This window comes from Nesoenas mayeri (genome assembly GCF_963082525.1).
Source record: "Nesoenas mayeri genome assembly, chromosome: 2".
Taxonomy (NCBI): Eukaryota; Metazoa; Chordata; class Aves; order Columbiformes; family Columbidae; genus Nesoenas; species Nesoenas mayeri.
The window spans coordinates 101,836,232-101,863,896 of NC_137543.1; the positions used below are offsets into that span (position 1 = coordinate 101,836,232).

The following is a 27,665-nucleotide window of genomic DNA, read 5'->3' on the forward strand; positions in this document are numbered from 1 at the left end:
TATCCTGGAAGATTTTTTCTTATTTTGCAAACAGATGATAATTTGTCAGTCCTTTTCTCTCATCCCAGCTGACTCCTATCAGATGTTAAGTGGGATTAGCTGGAATTTGTAAACACTATTTATATCCTTAGTTTGACACATTTACAGAGTGGTAGCTTGTAATATGTTTATGAAGGTGAGTTTGGGATTTTATAATCTAGGGCTTCCTATAGTATTTCTCTTCTACGTAATTATTTTGACCAATTGGTTTTTTTTCCTACTCTGCATAAGAGATATTTGATATATTTATTACTGAAGACATCTTAAATGCAGGTTGTAAAAGTCAGTGCTACTGTGAATTTTGAGTTCAAAGGCCACTAAACAACAATAATGCAATATGAAATTGCTCTTGAGATTTATAGTGTAATTTAGAAAGTAAGATGAAGTTGAGGGCATTCATATGTATGGTTTATTATAGCAAGTATATTACAATATGCATTTCAATAAATAATTGCCAGAATATATGTGTATATGTAATCACCATTGTCTGATGGTCTCCAGTGCTATTGAAAGATTGGGTCAGTAGTTCTTTCCAGGTTCAGAGGTAGAACTAGAGGTGACCTGATTCTTCAAAAATTCAATTTAAGTTTTATTTTTAAAAGCACTTCTTCAAATTCATGTTTGATGCTACTGTTATGATTTCTAATAGGAATTGCTATTAAACTCAATCTGTCTCTAAGATTTGAGACTTCCCCAATATAAGTTATTTTTGAACAAGTTACTTGTGATGTGTGTTTTGGTTGTGGTTTTTTTTGTTTGTTTTTTACCTTTACAAGTCTGATTTACAATTTGCTTTTCTAAGAGATGCTGTATAAAATCACGTAACACAGCTTGATAAGACTGTATGTGCAAAGGCCCAGTCTAAGATACTGGAAAACAAAGAACTGGGGGGGAATAGTCTCTGCTAGGTGAGTCTACTGAATAGTCCCTCATAATATAGCAGCCAAAAGATAATAGTCTCTTCAGTTTGTTTAAGAAACTACTTAGAGGCATACTTAGCACATTGTTTAACTTATGAGAATAAATAGAAGCTCAGTTTTGATTTGAAACAGCAAGTCTTTGTCTTCAATCATTTTGACTTCTACAAAAGGCTTTAATTTTTTTTAAAAAAAACACGCTTACAAAATGAGAAATTCATCAGCATTTCTCCTTCTACTGGAATGATTTGTTCAAACTGACACTTCTGCAATAAAAAAAAATTCAGTTCAGAAAAAAGTCGTTATCAGCACTAAGGCAGCAAACAGTTTAAGACATGTAAGTAACTTATTTAAAAGACCAGTGCTGTTTTCTGCATTGCCGTTCAAATAGCTTAGCTTTGAAAGACCTGACAAGGTGGACATTTATCTTTGTGAGTGCATCTTTGGCGACCTGTATCTTCAGTGTATTTTTAGTAAATTATCAGTGGGGGAAAAAAAGTATTAAAATTAATAAGTCTTTACCAAAGCATTATTGAAAAGCTCCAGAACACTACCTCATCTCTAATCCCTGACAGCCAGGGTTTCTGGTTTTCAGCTTTCTTAGTTCAGCTTCCCTTTTCTTACAGTTTTAGCTAGACACCACTACAACTGAATGCCTTATTGTGGTTTTGCTGTTTAATCAGTGCACTCTTGTCCAGTGTAGTGTAGACGGTCCCTGTGTACATAATTAGTTGATGAGAATTTGGTTGGGGAGAACAGCAACTTGTATGGCAGCTTATGTAGTTTGTCAAAATTTCTGTGTGTACGGCAATAAATCTTTGTAGCTAATTCTCTCAATTCATTATGCCTAGGTACTGCAAGGGTCTCACTACAGGGGATGATTCTACGAGTTTGCAGCAATTCTTAAGCATAGTCGGGTGAGTTAAGGTTGAACCTCTGTCCTTAACTCGGAATTTTCTTGCTTTTATGGGTTTTAAGTTATTCCAGTTACACATTGATATTAAATACATACAGGATCAACTTTTCAGAAGTGATGACTGGTTTTTTGTTTTTAATTTATACCCTCTGTCTTTGAAGACCAAACTTAACATATTATTGGAAGCTGAACTTCTAAAAGGAGTTGAATGTGTCTTCTGTGCAAATCTCAAAGCTCCTTGAAAGAAAATTAAATTGAACCTTAGATTCTGTAGTCATTCTGAACTCTGGTTCTGGCTATAAGATGGCCACCATTTAAAATAAAGTAAAACTTTAAAAAATTGTTTCCAGATATAAGTATTGACTGCCTTATATTATTCATAAGAATAATGAGAAGTTGATGCTTGAACACAAATTCAGTAAAACAAAAAGTTCAGATTAACGTGTAAAATGCCAGTTTCTTTTGAAGTGATTATGTGGCTTTGATCTGCTCATGAAGTTGAACTTCATTATTGGAGGCTAGGTTCAGAAGGATGTGCATGTGTGTTTGTACACTCAAGTCACCATTTTCCTAAATAATAGCACTTTATCTTGCTTTAAGATCAGATAGCACAGCTTCTTCTGTTTTGGTTTGGATTTTTTTTTGTTTTTAAAGAGTGCAGTCAGAAAAGTTATGTGTCTGGGCCTAAATATTTCTAGGAATCCCAGGACATATTCACTATATGTAAATGTATTAAATTATTTGTTAGAGGTACAACTTAAAACCTACAAATGCAAGAGCTCTGGCTGAAACTGTCCCTTAACTTGCCCATTGTGCTTAAGTATTGCAGCACATTGCCGACTCTTGTGAGACTTCTCTGCAGTCCCTAGGCATAATGAGCTAAGGAGAGCATTTAGCTTTAAATGAACCACCTGTAGAGAGGTAAATGTAAGTTGCAAAAATCATGTGTATCTATAACCTGCTGTATATCTTTCAGCCTAATTTCTTTGGCTGTAACAAATTTAGTTATTTCAGTTTTGTGGCTATGTTGAAAGAAAATTAGATGGGATTTAAAAATGAGTCCCGCTCAAGTTACAAATACTTGATCCACTCTGCTTACCCGTTCTCCCACATAATGTCTCTTACCTTAAAATTGTCTGTTAGTTAAACTGCTGTTGCACAGATTAAAATAGCTGAATTATATAGAACATAAACAAAGAACAAACATCTTGAACATTAACTTTTTAATGTCTTCTTTCAAAAGGATTTTTGGACCCTGAAAAGAAACTTTTTTCCCATCGGATATTGTCAAGGGATGAATGTATTGATCCTTTTTCTAAAACTGGGAATCTTAGGTATGTATATGAGTCTTATGCATTAAACAAAACAGGGTAATAGAGACAGAATATGCTAAATATAATAAAAATTGCTCCCTCTGTACTGTAATGTTTAATGTCCTTCCTTATCTGCCTATTGAATATGAACACTGTCTCTATAAAACTGTGATGTTAGGCATTGCAGTATTTCATCTACTTACTGTGTTCTCTGACACTAGAATAATAAGAATGAAGTAAGGGCATTATACTTTCACTTGTACTTTTTATTCTTCTAATAACCTTATTTCCACTTTATGGCTTGTGATATTGTGTAATGACTTGTGTGTTGTGTTGGTTTTTTATTTGTTTTCATTTTAGGGGCTGTTTTTGTTTGTTAGGGGTTTCTGGAGGGGTTTTGGTTTGGTTTTTTATTAAATCAAAATTCTCTGTTTGAGGTTAATTCATATTCGAATATCTAGTATTCTGGCTTTCAAATGTGCTATAAATCTAGCAGCTTCCATTTGGTAGTGTTTCTTGAAATTAGATCATCTGTAGCCTTGAATTAATGTTGTAGTCTAAATTCAGGTTCTCATATTTTTTCAGAGTAGAAAGCCAAGATTTTTTTCTGAAAGACAGATATCTTGAGTGTTTCATAAAGCCAGATTAGAAATTATTGCCCCCTCCCCAGCTGACCATAGCAAACGAGAAGCTTTTTTTTCTTGCTCTGTTTTCATATGCATGTGTGTATTTTAAGTACTCTACATCCTTCTCCTAGGTGATATAAGTATTAGTACTTTTTGCTTCCTTTGTCTTGGATTGAATGAGTCTATCCTTTAAAAACTGTTCTTGTGTATTTTTCCGAGTTATATATAGAATGTGTATTGTCTGTGTAATAGTTGGTTTTGGGTTATTCAACATGAACTGTGTAAACTAGACTGAAATGTTATGAGGTTTTGTTCTTGCAAAGGCCTGTTGGTTGCTGCTTCTAGCCTTTGGGATAGAGATTGAAAAAGTATGTTTCATTTTTTCACTAACTTTAATTAGTTCAAATGCTGTATTTTGAATCTGTAATTTTAATGTTGCTGCTTATTTTTTTTATAATCATACATAAGCATCTCCTGCAGATACACTTGTAATAAACAGAAACTACTTTAATTGATAGTATTAATTTCAAAAACTGAATTAATTTTAACTGTTTTTTCTCTTAGAGATCTCTTCCCATGTGGGGATTCCATGGTTTGCATCATTGATGACAGAGAGGATGTTTGGAAGTTTGCACCCAATTTAATAACTGTGAAGAAATATGTATACTTTCAGGGCATAGGAGATATTAATGCACCTCCTGGATCAAAAGAAATTCAAATGAAGAAGAAAGGTAATTGTATCGTTTATGAAACCTCTTTTACAACTTTTTACGCTTTTCAAATGTGATTGATGTAAATCATTGTGGTGGTCTTACTAGTACCATTGTTGTGCTCACATGAGCAATCCTAGACTGTTGTAGGTGGCAGAGAGTGCTTCTGCAGCACAAATGCAAGTAGCTTAATAAAACTGGACTGTTCTTGTTGATAGCTTTCTTTTTGGTGGGTGACCACAGCAAAAGTGGAGTACTAGTTAATACCATTTTGTTTGTTCAGGTTGAAGAGCTTATATGACAATACACCAAATCGTTCAAGAACATGTAGAGAAGAGGATAGTTTATCTATTCCCCCTACATGTAAAACAAGGAACTTTGTTCTTCTCTGTAGGTGGTCAGGGAACCAACTTCCTCTTCTTTCTCTTTTTCAGTCTCCCAGCCTCACTTTGGAGCAATAGTTAATAAACTCTGGTCTCAATGTACAGCTGCAAATGAATGTTTTGGTCTCTGGTTACTTTCCTGTCTCAATCATGCTAATTAAGTTACTGTGAGATTTTTAGCATCTACTGAATGTGGTGTTCTGGCATTTGGCATGAGAACCTTATGTTCAGTAGGCTGAGCAGTGTAACACAAATAATGGATTTATAAAGTATACATAACTATGTTAGTGTTAATTTTGGAGCAAAATGCATTTGAAAGACAATGTTTAAGAAACAATTACAGGGCTTTTTTCCAGTTCAGCCAAGGTGTTTTTTTAAAAAAAAATTAATATATGTGACATCATTCTTTTTCCCTTGTTGAACTAGAGATGTCTAATATGGATATACCAATAATGTATTCAAACAGAATCGGGCCATTATGATGTGGGACCTCTATGATTGACTGGTATCGGTACTTGCAGGGCAGGGACATGCACACAAAAGAGACAAAGTATGGTGACTTCATCCAGTGTTCATGATGAATGTCTGTGCAAATGTCTGGAAGTCTAGAGTTTAGTTGTCTCTCTCTTCTGCAGACTTCTGAAGACACATCTTAAAACTGTTTTTCTGTCTTTCAGTCTGTTGCCCTTTTCTGGCATTCTGGCAGAGTCTCAAATGAACCTCAAACAGCATCTTTGTGTTGCCAAAACATGTATATATTTTCAACTACAAAAATACATTTTGGTTACTAAAACCACAAAATATTTTAAAGCCATGGAAGTTCTTGTAACTGAAGGTTACTGAAGGAGGTTCTTGTAACTGAAGTTCTGAATTGGGACCTTCTGAAGTTAATTCTTCCCAATTTCTTTTCCTCTGCAGTAGTTTCATTGCTGTGAGATGTAATTGTAGAACTCATGCTCCAAAATAAATCCCTTAATGTTTGCATAGTTAACAAATAATTACTTAAGACCCATGTGATTTGAAGGGAAAAAAAAAGCTTACACAGCTTCTTTACAAGAGCTAGGTTTCTTAGGTTTGCCGGTTCATTCTAGTAATTGTTGACACCTAATGTGTCTTAAGAGCTTTCAAAAGCCTAGTTGTTGCTTCTGAATATAGGGAATCCTAACTGCATGTTTAAACTGTATGTTAAAGGAAAAAGAAAATTGAATTTTGGTTAAGCTTTAAAAAAAGAACACTGAGAAAATGTGTGTTTTATTTCTTTTCTCTGTCTTAGTAAACCACTCTACAAAACCAGAGGCACTGGATTCAGCAGTGACATCAGCAAAAGATGCTGAAGAAATAAAGAATGTTACATGTGTAGAAGAACAAAGCAATGGTCTCAAGAAAGCTGAAAAGGACACTTGCACTGCAAATGGAAGTACTTCTGTAAGCAGTGAAACATCTGACTGGGATATGAACTCTCGTGATAAAGTTAATGCCCAGGACTCCTTAAATGATAGCACTGATCAGAAAATGGACAGTGACACCAGTAATGATTTGACAAGTACAAAAGAATCTCAGATTTTTTCAGAACAAGTTGATAGAACAGTAATAGAGAAGCAGGAAACCCAAGGCAAGACAACAAATGACTTGGACTTTGAGCTGTCTAGTGACAGTGAAAGTGATGGTGGATTGGATACCAGAAAGTCATCCCCTTCTGTATCAGATAGTGAGAATGAGGAAAAGAGAAGCTGGAAGAAATCCGAACAACCTCTGGAGGATGAAAGCTTGCATAAAGGGAGTTGCACTGATGAGAGTGAGAAAAAAGATGGTCTGGTGAACCATTCCGGAGACACACAATCTCTACCTATTGAAAATATTGGTGAGAAAACTGATCTTGAAGCACAAGAAGAAAGTGAACAGGAAAGCCTTTGTGATTCAGGGAATGGATGTGCAGACAAGAAGGAAGCTGAAACAGAATCTCAGATTAGTGAACAGTCTGGAATTACAATGGGTGAGTCCTTAGACCAGAGTATGGAGGAAGAAGAGGAAGATGATGATACAGATGATGATGACCATTTAATATACCTCGAAGAGATCCTTGTGCGGGTTCACACTGATTATTATACGAAGTATGATAAATACCTGAAAAAAGAGATTGAGGAAATTCCAGACATCAGAAAAATAGTGCCAGAACTGAAAAGTAAAGTGTTGGCAGACGTAACCATAATATTTAGTGGACTCTATCCAACAAACTTCCCCATAGAGAAAACACGGGAACACTATCATGCCACAGCACTTGGAGCTAAAATTGTGAAGAATCTAGTACTGAGTGCTGATGATCCTGACAAGGCAACGCATCTCATTGCAGCAAGGACAGGTAAGTAAATGAGACTCGAGTTTTCCATCAGCCTCATTCCTGTTACAGTACACTCATGCCTTGAGCTGTTTTTTCTGTAACTCACAGGCTTTAATGTAACTGAGATTAGAATTGAAATTAAAAGGAAGATTGTTCCTAAAATTAATTAGAAGCCTTTTTTTTAAAGGCTTTTTTAGCTGCTTTTTGATCAACTGTGGCTTTAATTGTTAAAGGGAGGAGCCACTAAATAACCTCTGTAATGTGTCATGTCTCACTGCTTGGTTAAGATTTGGTGATACTGAGTCTTTGACTATTAGAGATTTTAAATAGAAACTTTAACATTTGTGTCAGAAAAGCATATAGTGTTCTTACTATAAAACTATAGCAAAGCTTGCTTTCTAGGTTTCTCAGATTCTAGCTCTTGTGATTGAGTTTCACTTTGTATGGAATTCAAAAGAATTATCTTAAGAGACTGGAATCTCATGGCACATCACCACTGCTCTGTGCATAGCCTGTATATGTTTGTCACAGGTGATGTAAGAGAGCTTAAGCCAAAATTTTGATTCTTATGTATTTCACAAAGCTGCCACACAGAAGCTAATAGGCCACCACTGGCTTCTAGTACAAATTTTTTGTGTGCATCTTGGTCCTTGGTTCCCTCATTGTTGGCCTTTGAAGTTGCATGCAATCTAAATATCTGATAATCAAAACCATGAGATCCAAACCGAAAACTTTACTTTTTAGATGATCTAAAACTTCTAGGTATTGTTAGGACATCTTTAAATGTCATAAAGAAATACGCATCTCCCACCTATTGAATTATTTTTTTCTTGACTGTTGCACGTGTAAGCTTTCAGTACATCAGAAGCATCTTCGTTTCATCAGTGTGTGTTATAAAGAATGGAGTATGTTTTCATTGACCGTAATATGGATGTGTGTACTTTTCATGAAGTGTGTGTCACTAAAGAAATGGAACAAGATATTTCTTATACAGCTGACCAAGTATAATTTCTACCTGTTGAAGAGGCAGTGACTAAAAAACCGAGCGTTTTGTGACTATAAGGAGAATGTTGCAGTTCATTTATTTCTACCTTGTTAAATATGAGTAGTGTTAAAAAATCTATGGATTAAACCCAGCCAATTTATCAGTATATTGCGATATGCTGATCAGCTATTGTTTTTATATTAGCCTAAATAACAAGGCAGTATATTTGATATGCTAGTGTAAACTTATCCCACTTTCTTGTTACCTCGTTGTACAGTTTCAGTGACAAAAAGCACAGGTAGCTTTTAATAAAAAGTTGCTAAGGCAAACTGTAGCAAAAAGGGGCTGCAGCGTTGACCCAGTCAAGGAGCATCAGAATAAAAATAGTACCAATGGACCTGCAGTACAGTAGCAAGTTTGTATTAATTGTCCTGATGTAGATAAATGTTTAAGTAGCAAAAAAACCCTAAAAACCAGAAGAGACTGGAATTAGTTTCAACAAAATCAGCTGAGATTCTGATTTGGGAAGGTGTAATAAATTAAATAGTGAATAGGAAGTGTTAATTGGTGGTTGCATCCGTTTCGTATTCTGTTGGTTTGCTACAGTTGCTGAACAGCTCTTTTAAAATGGCAGGAATAGCAACACTTATCAACAAAGAATTAGACAAGTTTGTCATACTTCATTGGAGACGTAGTAGCTGTCAATATAATTTCATATTTTTTTTTCCAATTTCAAATCTTAAGGTGCTTAATTTCAAAGTTCCTTGTCTAACTTGCACTAGATGGTTTCTGAATGTGGTTGTACATTGGATGCAGCTATTGTATGATGTGGTAAAATTGATAGGATAAATGTAAATGAGAACCTCCCAAACATACACATTTCTCTAGAGGAAAAAATGTTGAATAACATTATGTTAAGCTACATAGCATGTAATAATGAGAAACAGCTGAGGTTGCTCTTTTTGCTTGTTTTTGGAATGTACAGTTTAAGAGGGGTTGTATGTTTATGTAGATACATATACACATCCTTGTGTTCTACTTTTATAAGCAAATTCTTCACTGCATTCTTAGTGAATACTAATGTGGATCTTTATACAAAAAGAACTATTTTAACTTTAGATTTTGATTCTATTAATGTGATTTTTACAGTATTCAAGTTTATTAACACATTTTAAATTATTTTTTGGTGCTCTTTTGAAAAAATAAATAAAATTCAGGGTGGTTCATATTTTCAAACTTTTTGTCAAGACCTCGTCTCTCCTTCATAGTCATGTAGGGTTGGTGTTGCCCTTAATACTTAATAAGCAGTCAATATTTGAGTATATTTTAAAACAAGAAATCACAAGAATACTACTATTCCTGAATTGCCAGGGTGAAAAATCTTTATTGTCACTATGTAGAAGCTGACTCCTGCTTTTAGTAAGAAAATAATTGCACAAATTCTAAAAGAGATAACTTGGCAGCCTTTTCTGCCTAGTGAGCAAGGCTGCTGTAATCTTTCATCATCGCTTACTAATTATTTCTGTAACAACAGAGTGAAAAAATTGTTTTCCAATAATCTTTTTTTTAAGATTCTCATTAATTCCTTGTAGTTTGGGGTTGGGACTGGGGGGGGGAGGTGGTTTGTTTTTTGGTTTTGTTTTAATTTTTTTTTTTTTTTAAACTCAAGACTGTCTTCTCGTGTCTTGTTAGGTGGCAGTATTACGCTGCATCATCCTCCTTTCGTGAGGGAAACTCTGAAGTTTAATCAGATTTTAAGGATAAAAATTTTGTCCTGTTGCAGCTAGATTTGTGATAATTCAGCTATCAATGTGATTTTCATAGTGATTCTCCTGTGATTAGAAAGCAATCTCTACAAGTCTCTATTGTGCTCTGTGAGCCCTACAGATGTTGCATGTCTGGCTCCCATGGCAAACATCTGAAGCACCGATAGGTGTCCAATTGCTGGTGAAAGGGGAAAACAAAAGCATGTCCTGTCTTGAGTGTTTTCAGAAGTCAATGACCTAAGATGAAACATGTTTTTCTGCTGTTTATTTAATGTGGTTGTGAAAAGGTGGTTTTTAAAATGTAACCGTCAGCTCAGTGTTTCTGGATGATCCCATTAACAATAGGAGACTAAAGACTCAGAAGCAAGTTCACTTATATCTTTATTTTGCATTAGCTGAGCTGCAATAAATGGGATATATGTCAGCTGCAGCAGCCATGGGGGTACATACTGCTAACTTTTGAGTTTTGAAGACAGAGGAAAAAAATTATCAGAGGAAATAAAAAAAGGGAAGAAGTCCATGTTGAAAGAGAATACCCCCTAAGTCTTGGAGGGATGGGTTTTCCCTCTGCAAAGTGACCACATCGTAGCTTGGTGTAAGGAATCAACAGCTAGTGAATAGAGACTTAGATTGTATTTGCAGCATCCTTGCAAGCCTATTGCAGTAAATAATTTAAATGTATTTTATTCTTTGTATATCCTTGTCTCTTTCTCTGCAGATCATCAGCTTGTTTTTCTGCAGACACAGATACTCTGAATTCTGAATTTTGTCCAAGAACAAGGATTTGAGATAATTTTTTTATTACATAGGGAGGAAAATACTCTCTACCAAAATTACTGTAAACTGCAAGGATCTTTGTATCATCTAAGCAGCTTTCATAAATCTGAGTGACTGAGAAAATGCTATAGTCCTTTCTGCTTACCTATGGGCTGCATAAATCTTCAGTTTTTGAAACATCTGCTGTTTACTTTCAGCAACAGTGAACTGAACTGGATAATGAGTTGTTAAAGCTGTGTGCACACTTGGCTAAATAGTTACCACACTGTTTCATAAACCATGTTATGTTCCTTCCTGAACAAACAAAAGATACTGTAGTTGATTTTTGTATTGAGTTTTTGCTGGTGGAGCAGTTAAAGCTGTTCAGGTCACTTAAATTATTCTAATTGGTAGGAGTGGAAATATGTCAGCTTAGGCCCTATATTTTTCTTTTCAAAATATACTTAATTGTGTCTTTTCTTATACTTTGAAAGTTATATGGGAATAATTTCCTTACTTTTAGTGACCTAGCCATGTTAAGTTCTGCTTAATGTAATTAAATATCAGGTTGCTTAAAATACAATTTGTACTATGAACTATGGTTCATTTTATTAATTCTAATTTACCTACTTAAATCCTGAATCTGGCTCTGAGGTACTGAGAGAGAGAACTGCCAGGTGATAAAACTGTGTTAGCCTGTCCTGAACTTGGTGTGAGGTCTTCACCAGGCATAGCAATGGAGTGACCACAGTTTGTTTGTTTGTTTTGGAGTTTTGTTTGTTTTCTTGTTTTTTTGTTGTGTTTGTTTTGTTTTTTTTTTTTTTTCTGAAGAATATTTTCAAAGGCCATGTCTTTAAAAAATCCAGTTAAGCACTGCTCTAAACTGGGACTGACCAGTTAAGCCTGTTGCTTGTGCTGACAAAGCACGGTGCAGTGTTGAACTCCAGAGGTATCCTCTGAACAGCGCATCTATCACCATTTTGTGAACACTTAATTCTTGTAGGACAAAACACCAGTGTGTATATGACTTGCCTTAGGTTAACATTGTTTTCCAAGCAACATCTGCCAGCCTGGTTACAAACTGTCATAAGGATATGTTGGTCTGTTGGAACGGGGAGAGCATTTTGGGAGTGACTCTGGTGGCCATTCCTCATTGAGTACTTAGATTTGTCCTGGTGCAGCCTTGAGCCCACACACTGTGTTCCTCATGGGTGAGGTTGGATTTGGAGTGCACAGTTGGCTGAGTGCTCACAGTCATTCAGTCCAGATAACCAGCCAGAGCTAATCTGAAGCAAAGCACCTCAAAATGCATATGGGGTGGGCTTCACTCCTCCAGCACCCTTTTGCTGTGCAGATCTCCCTGTTGAGCTGCACTACTTAGTAATGTGAACTTAGCCAAATATGCAGTATAACATTTTTTTCTTAGCTTTACTAAACACACAGCTTAGGTATCATTTATCTATGTTGCTTAAGTGCCAAGTGTGCTTCATACTTTGAATAAGACAAACTGCTGTAGTGAAACCGTATGTCCTGGAGAACACCTGTTGAAGTTTATTGTTGCATTATTGATTTTGGTCACTTTTTTTAGTGATGAATTGTTAAGATTAATGGGAGGCTTTTTTGTGTTTTCAACCTTTGTTTGCAAGCTCAAAAGTAGAATTTGAATCCCTTCACTAGTTTTGAAAATAACCTTTTCCCAATATTATGTATTTCAGTCTGTATCCATCAGAGGATAAATGGGATGAATTTTCACCTTAGCTGCTTCATATGGAAGGGCTTGTGTGCCTTTTTTAATTTTGGAACAATTTTATACTAGAATTTGAAGTAGGTAAAGGTGATTAGAGAATAATGGGGGGAAAAAAAAAAAAGTGCAGAAAAACAATTTTTCTCCAAGTGATTTTTAGCCCAATTCAATGATTCAGATGTTCCTAACTGCATCAGAAGTACTGTTGCTTGGATGGATCAAAATCCTTTCTGCTCTTTCTTCTTAATAAACATACTTCCAAAAGGGAAAGTTACACTGGGGAAAAGTAGAGGAGAAGGCAAGGTTAAGTATTGCAGAACTGTTTCTCCTTCCCAGTTAAATTTGGTGTTCCACCAAATCTTGCTTCAAGCAAGACATCATAAGCATGAAATCTTGATTTGTGAAAATGTCAGCTAGAAACATAAGACCACCCAAGATGACACAGTTTTATTACCTCATGCCATTTTCAGTATGCTGGAGCATGCAATAGGCAGCTGTCCTTTAGAAATGGGGATGAAGCAGAAAGCCTCAATGTTGCAGAGTTGAGACAGGAAGGCTTTTGAGACTCTGGATATGAGTTTGGTTGCACACTGGTCTTCCCATCACCAGCTTTAATTTTATGTTAGTGGCTTATGCCTTTCAGGCTATTATTTCAGAACCATGAGAGTTTTGTACAAAGGACTGCCATTGTGGCTTTCATGTTTAAGGCTTCTGTTGTGATCCTGTTGACTAGGAGAAAAATTCACTTAGCTCCTTATCATACATCTGGTATGAAATGATCAGGTATGCATGAACGCAAAATATGTATGCGTGTGGAATGGGCAGCAAGATGAAGCACCTGACAAATCATTGGTGCAGAACATCAGTTTTAAAAATAAGTGGAGGAAGCCACCTTCTCACATAACTTCACGTGAGATGAATGTGCAGTTTTATAGTTTTGTTCGGGTTCTCCCAGTGAAGTCCAAAAGGAGCAGCAATATGTTTAGTTCGGTGAATGGATGTACTACAGTATCAGATAAGATTTTTCTCAGAGTATTACAAGCACAGTCTGTCTACCCCACAGCACCAGCAGCTTTGGTTAACTGTTGTATATGCTTATTAGTGAAATCACATGCTACTATATGTTGTATTCAATCAGCTCCAGAGTTATGTGCAGAACGTTATTGCTAATCATGCCTGGTGTTTGGTTCGGTATCTAATACCAACCAAAGTACTTAAACTTCCATTGCACTTCTTGGCTCCTGCTGTTTTTTGGTGTGTTTTGGTTTTTGTTTTTTTTTTTTTTTCTCTGAAACTCCTATGCTTATGAACCTGATTTCAGCATTGTCTTTATAACAGCTGTCTTACCTCTTTGTTCATATTGTGTTGTTATTGCTTTTCTCCTTTATTCTCAAAAGAAAACATTTTCTAAGCCAAGTCTGTCACTTTTTAAATGCATTTTCCCTCAGATATCTTAATTTGATTCTCCTTCAGAGCAGCTTTCCTCTGAAACGTATCCTGTGTATAAATTCAATACAGGATTATACTTAGCTGTTTCTAACTGCAGGTATTTCTAAAATTGCTACTGAGGTTATATAAATAATAATACCTCCAGTGAAAGCTCCCTCTGGCACTGTAAATTGGCTCATTTTCAGCAACTGTTACATGAAAGTGCTCTGGGTTGCTGGTTACTTTTGTAACTGATGATTAATTGGAAGACAGATTTCTTGTATTGAAATGAATTATCTGGGTTTGCTAACCTCCCATCTTAAGAGTTTTGCTTTTTAGCTAGTTAAAGCCTCTTGAACAGCAAAGATGTGGTGGGATTAACATAGTTGGAGTTCTAAAATTGTTTTAATTGTGTCTTTGGACAATGGTTATATTTTTATTTAATGGCAAAATTTAAAATACGGCACTTCTAAATAATTTGTGGTTTGGAAAGGCCTTTATCTTTACTCATTTTTGTGTTTGTCTTGGATTCTTGAATTAATGCTTCTTTATTGCAAAGATGATAGCATGGAGAAAAGTTTTACATTTACTGCACAGCTCTTAAATCCTGAACTGTGGAATAGCTATGTATTTGTGCACAGAACATGTTTTTCTTAATCTAAATCTAAGAAGGAATGTATTTCTATCTAGAAGAAAAGGTCACCCCACTCCTGTCTTCTCTTGGGTTTTGGGGAAGAAAAGTAGGGAAACAGAAGCTTTCAACACTTTGGTAAGGAACAATTATCTCCTGCCCTTTCTGTTTTAGTCTTCTGAATTTGCAGGAGTCTAGAAGCTGAACTGTCTAACTAGTTAGGTCAATCCTCAAGTATATTTCAGTTGGTCTGTCTACCGCGGTAGATTATAGTTCAAATTGTACACAGGCTTTTAGGTATTTGTTATTAACTGTTTGTTCTTATCTTCAAATCATGTGGAGAAGTATGGGTACTTCAAGACTTCCATCTTAATTGAAACAAGTAAAGTCATGTTGTTAAATGACAGTCATGAGAGAAAACTCCAGCGGACTATGTTGAAACCATAAAATTAAATTACTGTTCTTGCTTCCTTGTCAGAATTTTTGTTGGTTTTTTTTCCCCTAAACTTTTTTTTAAATTAAAAACTTTACTTAGATATATATATAGAGATAAATAGATATTTATTTTTTTTTTTGTAAATAAGGTAAACTAAACTGGAGTGTTGTGGTTTTTATATAAGCATCTGCAGAAGAAAAAAACAAACAGGGTCTTTGTGTAGAATTGTCAGGCTTCAACAGGAGTGGGTAGTGTTTGAAGTGATGATGTGTTTTTCACCTTCAGTTCTGCGAGCTCTGTTCTCAACCTACAGGAGAGGGCTAGGTTGCTGTTTGAACTCCTGCCTTTAGTTCTTTATGGTCTCCTTTTATTTCACATTTCTAAACAATATTAAATGTATTTAAATGTCTTTGCACCAAAGCAGAATATTGACAAATGATTTGGTTTGATAAACATTTTGATTAATGTGTAGGTAAGATGAAATGCTATAAATTATAGGGATATAACAAAAGGGAAGAGTGATGGCTTTCAGCTCTGAGACAAGCCATCAGATTGATGGAAGTTCCTTTATCGTGTTCCAGCTACACCAGTATTTGTGCAGTGTAATAAATACCACATGTAAGTGTCAAGCATAGGTCAGAATCCTTAGGGTTTTTCTATATTGTTTATATATTCAATGACTTATTGGCAGATTATATCATTTTGTATTGTCTCAAAGTGTCAGTTCCTCCATAGATCTCTCTGATAAATGCTGAAACGAGTACCATGACTGGTAAAATTATTTTTTCAAATCAAATAGAAAAAATTGATTCTTGAATCATTTGGACAGCCAGCTGTTTCTGGGGACAGACTAAACTTCAAGGTTAATTTCAACCTTTACTCTATTAGTTTTTTTTTTTCTTACTGGTTGTGATGCGTCTTGGCAAAGATTTATAGCAACCTTACTGAGTTTCTCTTGTTATGGCTTCTCCAGAGGGTATAATTTGAGATCACGCATTACTTTCACGCTGTGTTGTTGATGGCTTCATATGGACTTTGTGCTAGCCTGTCACATTTAACTTCACATTTGTTTTTCCCCTTTGGCATGAAACAATGCATTTGTCTGCTGCGCCTCTGCTTCTGGCAAACAGAGGAGGGGTGGGTGGCTGTTAAAAAGTGGCAAACTGTTTGTACAGGGGATTGTGCATTAAAAAAATTAGTATGATAAGACTTTAATGACATTAATGAGCTGCCACTGCTTAGACTCTGACAAATAGAAATGAAACACGAAGGTGCATTTATATTCTTCATCTAGTTAGCGTGGAAGTGTACACGTTTTCCATATGGATTAATGTTAGTGGACTACTTCCATGGTGCAGGCACTTCAGGAAGTTACAAATACCTTCATCCAGCGTGAGACCGAGGTCATCAAATCTTTAGAATCTCACTTTTATTAGTTGTGATTGTTTTGTTGGATTTAGGAGAGGTATTTCTCTTTGCTGTAGGAATGATCACAAAATATTTTACTTAAACCAGTGTGTACTTAAAACTGTCTGCTGTGTTTCTGGGCATGCTGTAATGTTTAACTTTGTGACAGGCACAGAAAAAGTCCGGCAAGCTCAGGACTGCAAGGACCTTCATGTTGTGAACCCTGACTGGCTGTGGAGCTGCCTAGAGCGCTGGGACAAGGTTGAGGAGCAGCTCTTTCCTTTGAAGGATGACTACATCAAAACACACAGGTAAGTGGAAACTGAAGGGAAGTAGGTACCATGAAAATATGTTGTTTGTGCAATATGCTAACTTGTTAATGCAGCTACAAAATCAGTTTCTGACAAATGCAGGATGGTGGGCAATGCTTACAGTTTTTATGAAAGAATCCTCCATTTTTGTCTGTTTCAATGCTGCTTAAACTGAAGACCATTAAGGGATCAGGAGGCAGTTCAGCAACTAGCAGAGCAGGGAGAAATCTATGGTATCAGTATTTCTTTAGTAGTTGTCATTAGCAGGCTTCAGCTGGAGCAGTTGACCTTGCAGGTCATCCACAAATTAACACAGGGAATGCTACTGAGGGTGCAGGATCATTCATGCTGCCAAATGAAGAAAACATGCACATTTCCACAACATGAAAAACTGTTAAAGTATGGAATTTTTTTCTGAGACTTGGCAGTGAGGAGGAAGGGAGAAACAGAAAAATACAGCAGAAAAATCTAAGAGGGGTTGGAAGGCATGTAGAGAGAAGCAAAAACTGGCAGAAAGGAATTAGTGAGAGAACAGGAGGTTTGAGGGTGGTAAGAAAAAGTGTTGGAGGAGAAAGGGTTAAAAATAATCAGTGCACTAGGATGACAACAAATAGAAGGGAGAGCAAAAAACTTTAATACAGAGCAAGTCAGAGGGCTGTTAAGAACATTCCCCTTTAGGAAAGTGCCTTGACTAAAATAAAATCACTCATGACAATAACAGAATGTTAGGGATTTGAAGGGACCTCGAAAGATCATCTAGTCCAATCCCTCTGCTGGAGCAGGAACATCTAGATAAGGTTACACGGGAATGTGTCCATACAAAATACTGTAGAGCCAGCTTCTGCTTCTTGACATATCTGTTTGGATAGACTCATGTTAATAGTGTCTTGCAAGCTTACAGAGGATCTTCCCTTCCATGTTTAAACAGGAAGGGGCATAAAATATTGGCGTTTCTGTATTGAAGTGATACTGGTGTGATTGAGAAGGCTAGTGGCTTGCTTTCTGCTTGGAAGGCACTAGCCTTTTGAGGGCAGAATCTGCATGTGTGAAATCCTCACACACTCTAAACATACTAAAAGTAGAAACATCTGGAAGTGAGGTCACTTATCAAATGAGAGACTAGGTAGTGACCCAGGATCCATAGAACTTAGGAAATAGATGTAGCCCACTAATGGCTTGACTGGAATACTTTGTTTTTAAGAAGCACTATCAGATTTTTTGAAGTCAAACTTTGGAATATTTTTATGGGTTGTTTAACTTGTCCCAGAGGCCTGACACTGCCAAGTTCTCAGTACAGATCTGGACAGTGACTTGTAAGCATCATTTTTTGAGGTCTAGATTAATGTTGGATTTTCTATCTATCTATCTTTACTCTTCCATTTCATTGAAACATCATAACTTTTCCCACTTACGTGTTTCAAATACAATAGACCTTAAATGCATACTTCCCCCCACTCCCAGACTTCAGCCAGTAAGACATCTATTTTAATGCAAATAATTTAATTTTATTAACCTAACATGGGCAGCCTCTTCAGAAAAGACTTTTCTCCTTAACGAAGCTATTGAAGCAATGATTGTTGGTCCAAAGCACTTATGGATTGGGGGAGGGATGAACTCTGAGAAAATATTTGCATATAGAATGAGCTTAAGAACAACAAAAAATAAATAAACTTGGAGTTTGTTGACCTTAAATATTGATTCTACAAGGCTATTTCAGAAACTTCTGTGAAAGCATATGGTAAAAGCTCCATTTTTGTGGCAGTTCTAATATTTGTTACAATATAGGTTAACTGTTGTGTTTTGGTTTCATTGGTTTTTTTATAGTATAGGTTTGATGGTGCATAACATGCTGTTTCATTTAAAATTTTTTTTAGTTATTCAGTTTGCTTTTTTTTTTTTTGGTGAGACTTCATCATAATTGGATAGTATGCCATGATGATGATTCCTACAGATTCTGCTAACACTTCTAAAACTGTTTTATAATGCAGCATGGTGATCGTAGGTAGCTTAGTAGTTTAACAAATGAGTTTGGATGAGTTGTGATTAATACAGTGTATTTCTTTTATCTCAGAGCCAAGATGTAGAGGAAATACTAAGATCTGATACAATAGCATGCTTTTGCCTTTGTATGTATACAGATTATCATGCTGCTCTAGTTATGCAGTTGTGACTACCTGGAAACAATTTGGGTGATGTTATATGTTAAGTAAATTTTTAAGGCACACTTAATAGTGTGAGTTTTGTTGTGGGTTGTTGTTTTTTTGTTTTGTTTTTTTTAATAATGTAGATATGACATCATCTTTGCATTTTCCTGTTTTAAATTCAGTGAGACTTTAATGAGGATGGGGAATAAGAAATGTTTCTTGAGGAATCTTCCAAACCATTTTTCCCCACCTCACCCCCACTTTCTACTTTAGAAAAAAAAGAAATGCTCACTTTTTATATTCTGGTTAGATAGCTTGTTTAAATTTCTAATTTTTTTTTTTTTTTTTTAACATAATTCAACAGAGAGAATAGCCCTGCCATGTTTCCTGACACACACAGCACATTTCAGACAGCTCTCTTTCACCCAATGCCAATCCATCCAAAGTCTCAGCCTGTTCCTGAAGTTCGACTTTATGATCCCAACACTGGAAAGCTGATCAGGAAAGGTGCTCAGACCTCTGGCCAATCGATGTACATCCAGTCTCCAGGTCCTCCCATCACCTTACCAGTCCATGGAGAACACTCATCCTTCAGGTACCTAAAACATTGCTAAGAATCACTTCAACTATGTTTACAGATGCTGTAGTAAATGTAACTTTCAATTTGATCACATTTTCATCTTTGCCTTAGCTGTTTTGTTTGCTTTCTAAAAAGCCAAGGAAATCAATGACAGTGAATAGTCAGCTGGAGTGAAATCAGGATGATAGAATTTAAGATGCTTGTTGTGCCTCACCTAAGTGCAGCTAGAAACCCAAAAACAAATAAATGCAGTGTGTAGCTTGACATTCTAAAGAATGTTAGAATAAATCCTCTCTGAAGTGAGACAGCCAGATTTTTTTTAACAAGTCTTAGAATATGGATTGTTTGTCTACAAAATATATCAGATAGCATTTGACTTCTATTTATAACACTTGCCTCTTCACTTAATTCCTTCAGGTGGGACATGTGCTTTGTGTTTCGTTTTGAGAAATATAAGAAGTGGTAGAAGAGGGGCATAGCTGAGTATTATTAAATAAGGCTAGATGACTTCTATCACTAAATCAAGACACTAAAGCAGCAGCAGGAGTAAGAGGCAGCATGCATCTAGACTTTGTCAAGATTTGTGGATTTGGTTAACCTACAAAGACACTATTTGTCTCTTAAGGATGCATAACATATCTAACATTCATCCCTAAGTATCTACGTAAAAGATAAAAGCAAATGATAAGTTTAGCAAGGCTTGTTGACTCCAGTGGAAGAGAAGTATCCAGTTAAAGGTGAAGCCTTTAGCTTTGTAAAATGTGATGAAACTTCCTTCACACAATGTGATCAGAGTATAGCAGTTGTTATAAAGCAATTAAGTTTTCCAAACTACTACAAAAATACAAAGTACAATTATAAATGCACAGTTTTCTACCTTTCTTCACCTTCCCCTGCCACTTTTGCAGTACATCCCTTGTAAAATTTTTTATATCAGTGTAGCTTGTTTCTACTCTGTCTTCCTGTTACTAAATTATTTCAACCTGTGTTTTTTTTTCAGTCATCTTTTTATAGGATTTTTCTTATTCCAGTTTCCTTGTTTCTGTCAGCACAAGTTTCTTGAGTCTCTTTTGTTTGTGAAGACATTTTGTTTTCAGTTCCTTTTTAACTATGTCTTTAAGGTCTGTATTTTACTTCACTGTGACATTTAAATGAACAGGAAAATCTTTAAATAATCAAGATACAGCATGTATCCAGAGAGGAGCTGAAAAGCTCTTGATTTTGTTTATCAGTTATTGTGGAAAGGAATTTGTCTAGAAATAGAGCTGGGAAGGTTGTATGTTGTGTATAATTGTCATGACACTTCTAAGATAGGATGGTTCATGTTGATATTAATGCATCATTCAATGCTTTCAAAAGAATAGATTTTGATGTTTGTTCTACCTTTGCCAACAACTTAATGAAGAGTTATGTCCACACCTGAGACTATTTTTCTTTAATGCAGAGGTGGTTCTTCCATTGAATATCTTATGAAAAAGGAGATAAATGTACTTCAGCTGTCCTCTTAGTTGAGTTTCTCAGAGCCCCAGACAGGTTTTGGGGGTGGAATGAGACTGTATCTCCTTTGTACTCCCTTATTTTATTTCACTTAAACATGTTTTTGACTATCAATGCTCAAGGTTGAAATGCTTTAATCTAAAAAAGTGAATCCAATTATTGTGAGTGCAGCAACTTCACCCCGTAACTAAGCAGCTGTAAGAAAAGAGATTAGTGTGAGATATATGCTGGGAAATAGTATTTTCATCATTTCCTGTTTATTTCATTCTAGTGGTAAAATTAGTGACCTGTAAAAACTGACCTCTTAATTGGGGCACGTCTGTATTACTCAGAGCAGTTTTGCCATCTTCAGTTAGGATGGTGAGGAGTATCTTGGTGAAGTCTAAGAGGAAAACAATGCAGTGGTCAAATACCACCTGAAGTACTTTTAATTGATATGAGTACAGTGCAGGCAGAGCACACAGGCTGCAAAGAAGTAACAAAAAAGCTGAATACAAACAGCTTTATGTCTTGACTGAGCAAGAGCCGAGGCAGAAGGTACTGTATCATTGCCCTGCTTTTCATCTTAATGCACACATTAATGATAGCTTTTTAAAAAGCTTCACATTGAGTTCAGAAGTTGATGTGATACTTGACTTTAGAGAAAAAATTACCTTAGTGCAGCAGTTTCTTGGTAGAAGGCAATGTGTTTTGTCCTGACCAACTTCATGTGCTCATATGTTCATCTTCTACAGAAAGATGAGAGTATTTGCAACTAAGCCATTTAATTTAACCAGAGTTAGATAAAGCTGCTAACACAACTGCTCCTGTTTTGGGTGGATGTTGTCAAAGCCTCCAATAATCTTCAATATTTTCTAAAAACTTCATCTGACTCTAATTTCAGGCAGTGGGCAACAAAATTGCACAGCTGTGAGAGGAACCCCTTGGAGATGTTAGCTGCATGTGGCATAGCAATGGTGCTCAGTCTCTTACTGTAGGAATAGACCTTGTGTTTGGGAGATAACTAGAAGCCCTTTTTAGTAACCAGCCTTGCTAGAGGTTATCTGAGTACCATTTCATAAGAACTGTTTCAGTTCTCACTTTTTTTTTAAATTTCGGGTTCAAGATTTTCAGTTTCTTTCTGGGATTCAACATGAAACATAATTTAAAATAGGCTATGATTAGTTTAAATATCTACACACAACTTGGAGTGAAACTGTCACCAGTGAATTACATACAGATGGTTGAGTGAATATTGTCAGTGTTTTGTGTGACAAGCATAGATCTTACCATTGTGCTGGAGCCTGGAAGACCCGAACACCTGCTTTTTGTCATGGCTGTTGGAGCCTGAGGGGAAGGGTGGCAAAGAGCTTGTGGCAGAAAGGGAAGGGAATGCAGTGCTGCTTGGCGGCTGTTGACAGCTGACACAAGCTCTTCTCTGGCTGACAACAGGAAGGATTCCTCTTCAAAAATAACCTGTATGTCAGAGCTTTGACACTCCGTATGTATCTTAACAATTTGCATTTTCATATGGAAACAGTATTCTACAAATATGACAGTAAACTGTAAAGTCCTAACGGGTCATGAGGTGTGTAATGCAGTGTTGTCCAAGAAAAAATGCAAATGCTAATGGCATCTTGGATGAGAACAAAGAAAAATAATATTAGAAGCTAAATTCTAGTGCTAATAATATATTAATAGATGAGGCAAGGCCTAGAATGTGGATATAATTCACATTTGAGAAGTTAAAAGTGGCACTCTGGTTTTAAATAATGCTGAGACGCACCAAATGTTTGGTTTGAAAAGGTGTGTCAGGCAGATGCTGGTGGCTGAAGCAGTTCTTTAAGATTTGTATACATTAATTTCTTTTATAAAATTGTGTCTTAAATGCTTATTGTTACAATTTTTCCTATCTAATGTTATCAGTCTTATTCTGATAGCAAGTATACGGAGTACCAAATCGAAATCATTAATGGAATTTAAATATTTTTAACGTTTCATGATGATAACGCTATTTTAGCTTTTTACCTGGTGCTGTGTCAATGAAAGTATTAATATGCTTGTTACTTCCACAAATGTTCAACCTGCCCTGCATGTAGTGCATTCTGGTGCACATTCACGTCCTTGTGCATGTAAGACTGGCAAGCGCAAACCAACCTGTGAAGGGCTGAGTATGGTGTTATTTTTGAAAAAGTACTCATGAATCTCGTCTGTTTAGAAAGAAATACAAATTCCTGCATTTGTATGTCTTTAAATTTAATCAACATTACAAGCAGTTGAAAATGTAAAGCCTGAAATATGTCTTTGGTAAAATAAAAATGTTTCTTACAAACCTTCAAGAAGTCTTTGTTTTATATTGGTTTTTGGAATGCTTTGGTGAGAAGTCCTAGTGTTTTTAATGTAGAAGCAGTTGGAAAATACTGGGGAAAAAAGATCTGACAGAAGCCATTAGAAGCTATTAATACAGTTATTTTACAGTTAATATTTGCATATTATGTGGTCAAGAATGACCTCACATTTTATTCTGCAAAAGGAGGATTTCTCATTTCTCATTGTCATCAGTATGATAGTGTCTTGTTTAAAAAAAAAAAAAGTAATAGATTTATTTCTAGTGTAAGAAAATCTGTTTGGCTACCTGCTACATGTAACTTGTATATTATTCTTGGCATGGTCAAGACTGTAATTTTTTTTTTTTTTAATATAGTTGTGTTAAGATGCTTGTTTTGCCATTCTCTGTTTTACTAAGGATGTAAATAGCATCACCACCTTTCTCTTGGCTAGAGTGCCTACTAAAAAGGCATGGAAATCATATTTTTGTAATATAGTTTTGGAAAATACAGTGGACTGCTGTGTAATTTTTTTTCCTCTTTTCCTTAGGAAAATTGTCTGAAAGCAGATTAAGAGCAAAAGAGAGCTGTGTGGTCTTGCAAAATAGAAAATATTTAGTAGAGGGAGGAGAAAAATCTGTACAGAACTGACAGACTGGGAGGGGTCATTCCTGCTGTGGTGCTGAGTAGCGCTGAGCTGGCGGGGGGCTCTCCTGCAGCAAAGAGCGCAGTCCTAGGTAGCGCAGCAATTGCTGGGCTCTCTCTCACCCCACCACCTGCAACTCAAAAATTGAATTCACATCTGCACTGGTCTGTGGGGTCTGAGAGAAGAGAAATGTGTATTTAGGAAATATAAGCCCTCATTTTGAGTTTGGTTTACAGCTCCCTGTGGCTTTCAGATTTCATACATTCTGAGGTTGAACTATTGCTTTAGGAAAAAAAAAATAAACACCCTTGATATTTAGATGACCTTATTTAGAAGCTGTCAAGTTGATGAGAGGATTTACATAATGCAGTAAGTAATGACTTTTTGAGGGGTGGGGCTGCATATCTAAAGCTGTTTCTTGAAAATCCAGGCTTGGTGAGAAGCGGCCATTCTACACTATAACTGTTGTCAGCAGAGACTGACCACACTGTACACTTTCTCAGTTGCCACCACCCTCAAAAACAGTTTGCTGGTGTCTGACCTGTTAGTTACAACTTGAAACAGCTTGTGATTTCAAATACACTCGCTTTTATTGCTTGTGGTAATCATTCCTCATGTACACAGTCTTATGGTTAACATAAATAATTTGTGACCCATGAACCTCATGACCTGAGATCTATGAATAGGATTCTGGGTGGTGCTGAGCTGCTGTAATGTGTTCCAGGAGGTTAGTGTGACAGCCCAATATTTGTAGTTAAACTATATTCTGTAGCATGTTTTCACTTCTACAAGTCTTTAGTAATTAATTAATATTCATGGAAAAAAGTTACTCCAGAAAGGCAGAAGTCTCCTGTTGTTGTTCTAGATGTAGTATTTTTATTACTATAAAGCAATTTCCATTAAGTTATTATTTTATCCAATTTTATGAATACTTTGACAATCCTTTTTGTATCTGCATGTTCTGGTTAAATACAGTAACAAACAAGGTAATAAAAGGTAATAAAAAAAAAGCTAAGAGAAAATGCTACCATACTCAAATACAGTAGCCAAAAAGAAATGTTTGTTTTGTATCTCATCAAGTCTTAGCATCTGGGAAATGTCTGAAGGCAAAGGCCGCAGAAATGAGCTTTCTACTTGCAAGCCTCTTGTCTGTAAGGTTGCAAAAGAGAAAGGTACACTCTGAGACTCAAGAATAAAAGCGTAACATAGACCAGGAAAAATATATTAGAATGTAAGATTTGTCTCCTGAATGATAAATGTGTCCAGTGACAGGCAAACTCCAATTGAGCATAAACCTTGAAGTATTAAGGGCAACACATCTGCAGCTATTGAAGCTTTTGGCTTCAGGAGAGGTTTGGTGGTCAATTACAAGAAAAATGGGAAGGCAGGAGAGTGGGTACCTTGTCAATGGTAGAGTAGAAACTTAAGCCATCAGATTGAAGGTGAAAGCAGTCATTGGAAGACGATCTTATGTTGATGAACACAGAATACTATTAAGCAAAGTTGTAGATATTCAGCGGCTGTAGATTGTTTATAGGACTTTATTTCTAGACCAGCTGTAAATCCAGTAATTTTTCTCATGTGGGACCCCTGAAATTTTTCAGAGTTGTTCAACCACATCAGCAGCAGATGTTTGAAGAAGACAACCTACCAGCAAGTGAAAATGAAGAGCAGCCTGGTCCATCTAAGCGGAAACGCCAGCCAAGTATGTCTGAGACAATGCCCCTGTACACCCTATGTAAAGAGGATTTAGAGAGTATGGATAAAGAGGTGAGCTTAACTAATTCTGACAGGTTTCTAACATAATGAATGTTAGCTATGCGTAACAGTTTAACTTCTGTTAAATTATGCATGTATGTGAACTGACCTCGTATGCCACTATGGTAACTTCAGATAAAAGCCGCAGCAGATTAAGAAGTACAGTTCAGCCTAAAATGCATTTATGTTCTGCAAAACAAACTTGAATTAAGGGATGGCAGAACTCCTATGTGTAAGCAGGCCTTTAGGGTAGAGCTTCATTTAAATAGAGCTTTGTCATAAGAAATGTTGTAAAAATTGCTGTTTGTTTAGCTTTGCGAGGTGTCACTTAAAGCTTTCTTTTTTTTTTTTAAAGTAACTCTTCAAATAATCTGGACAAAATCAGTCATGGGATGGGAAAAGGAGAGGTCTGTGGATTTTAAAAAAAAAAGGCTATAGGGAAGGTGAGAGAGCCGAGAGGGACCATGTGGCCTCATTATCTGTAGATGTGTAATAATTGCAGTGCTCTTAAATCATAGCTGTTCTGCAGGTGAAGGGAGCTTTCTGTTAGAGTTAACTGTACTTTTTTCATACAAAACTACATTATTTGAAATTCATTATGAACCTATAGCAGCTGCTTATTTTTCACTTGTGTGTGTTTTTTTCAAATGAACCACCATCTTACATAATATGAAATGATACATAGAGGAAAAACTACCTGTCATTGCACACCTTTTTCTTTTTTTTTTCTTTTTCTTTCTTTTTTTTTTTTTTTGTTTCCCATGAGTTCATTAAACTGTGTGTGATGTCACTAGAAAACCTAGTGACCATGGAACTTGAGTTCATTTTTGAGCACCTGGGGACAGGAGCGTATAATTTGCCAGCTTCTGGCCATAAGTTGATTATGACGTTCTAGCCATAACAGACCTTGAAAGTTATTTTCAGAAAATATAAATGTGAGAAGGAAATTGCATATTTCACCAAGGACAGAAAGAGTTTATGTATACAGCATAGCATAAATTTGAGATGTGCTGTTGCCAGAGAGGTTCTGGAGGAACTTTGAGCTAGTATTCTATGGAAAGGTCCAATAACTTTCAACTGCTGTGATGATCTAATCTGAATTTCAGTAACCCTTGGAGTTGATGACTTTCTTCTTTTTTTTTTTTTGTCTTTTTGTTCCAAAGTATTTTGCCCATTTAATCCCCAAATTTCACAAGAAATAGTATTTCTTCTTGTCCTGATGCCAGTCCCTGAATCCACCTGTCTTTCCCTTCTGTGTTGTCAGTAGTACTTTTAAAGCAAATTGTTATTATGCATTGTTTTTATAATTTTGTGGGGTTTATAATTTTTCTAATGGTGTGGCTTTTGGAAAACATTAGTGAATTGCTGTTGCAATGTATGCACCAAGGCAAAAGACAGTGTACGTGTTTTCTGGAATTACTGCATTAACTATTTATTGTTCTGTTTTTAAAGATAGGGACCATGTTAAAAATGTGAATTTTCTAGCACTGTTCATTTCGTGATTGATTGGTCCCTATGCTGCTACATTTAAACCAAAGAAATGAAAGTATTTCTACCTATTCTACAAATATAAACGTCTTAAATTGCGATGATTTGTTATTAAATTATACTTCTACTTAAGCTGCATATTATATGTGGAAACTAGACTACATGAACTTCAGAACAAATGAAACCCAAATTCAAATGGAATATTTTTTTTCATAGTTGACTTTGCTTTGGTTCCAAGAGCATGATTTGCACTTACAGTTGCTGCCAAAAGGTTATAGTTGCTTCCACTAGTCTCTGTTCCTACCCATGTCTCTGTTAAATTTACATTCCTCTGATCCTCAGGAAGCTGAACCAGTAGAAACTCTTCACTTGTTTTGGTGGAGAAGGGAGGTGGGAGTTTCTGGCATTTTACCTCCCAAACACATTTTGATCAAGGAGCAAACATAAGCACTGACATCAAGAAGGGGGCACAGGGAACATATTTGAGAGGTTGAACTGGACATGGGAGTGCCAGCAGGTAATCTCCTGAGAGCTGACTGT

The 27,665-nt window shown here is 36.0% G+C and overlaps 1 protein-coding gene across 4 annotated transcripts in view; it reads left to right on the top strand.

The window, feature by feature from the left end:
- CTDP1 (CTD phosphatase subunit 1) overlaps positions 1–27,665 on the top strand; it is a 109,985-nt gene that overhangs the window by 16,766 nt on the left and 65,554 nt on the right. For 3 of the 4 annotated variants that reach the window (XR_013921733.1, XM_080338692.1, XM_080338691.1), the window contains exons 6-11: positions 3,116–3,206; positions 4,376–4,542; positions 6,178–7,263; positions 16,565–16,706; positions 19,215–19,445; positions 25,484–25,649. Coding sequence is in view for 3 of the 4 variants with exons in the window: in XM_080338692.1 (XP_080194818.1) it covers positions 3,116–3,206; positions 4,376–4,542; positions 6,178–7,263; positions 16,565–16,706; positions 19,215–19,445; positions 25,484–25,649 (1,883 nt within the window). In the remaining variant the exon portion in view is untranslated. Of the gene's footprint in view, positions 1–3,115; positions 3,207–4,375; positions 4,543–6,177; positions 7,264–16,564; positions 16,707–19,214; positions 19,446–20,430; positions 20,954–25,483; positions 25,650–27,665 lie in introns of those variants that run through there. The other variant, XM_080338693.1, reaches the window with a different exon arrangement.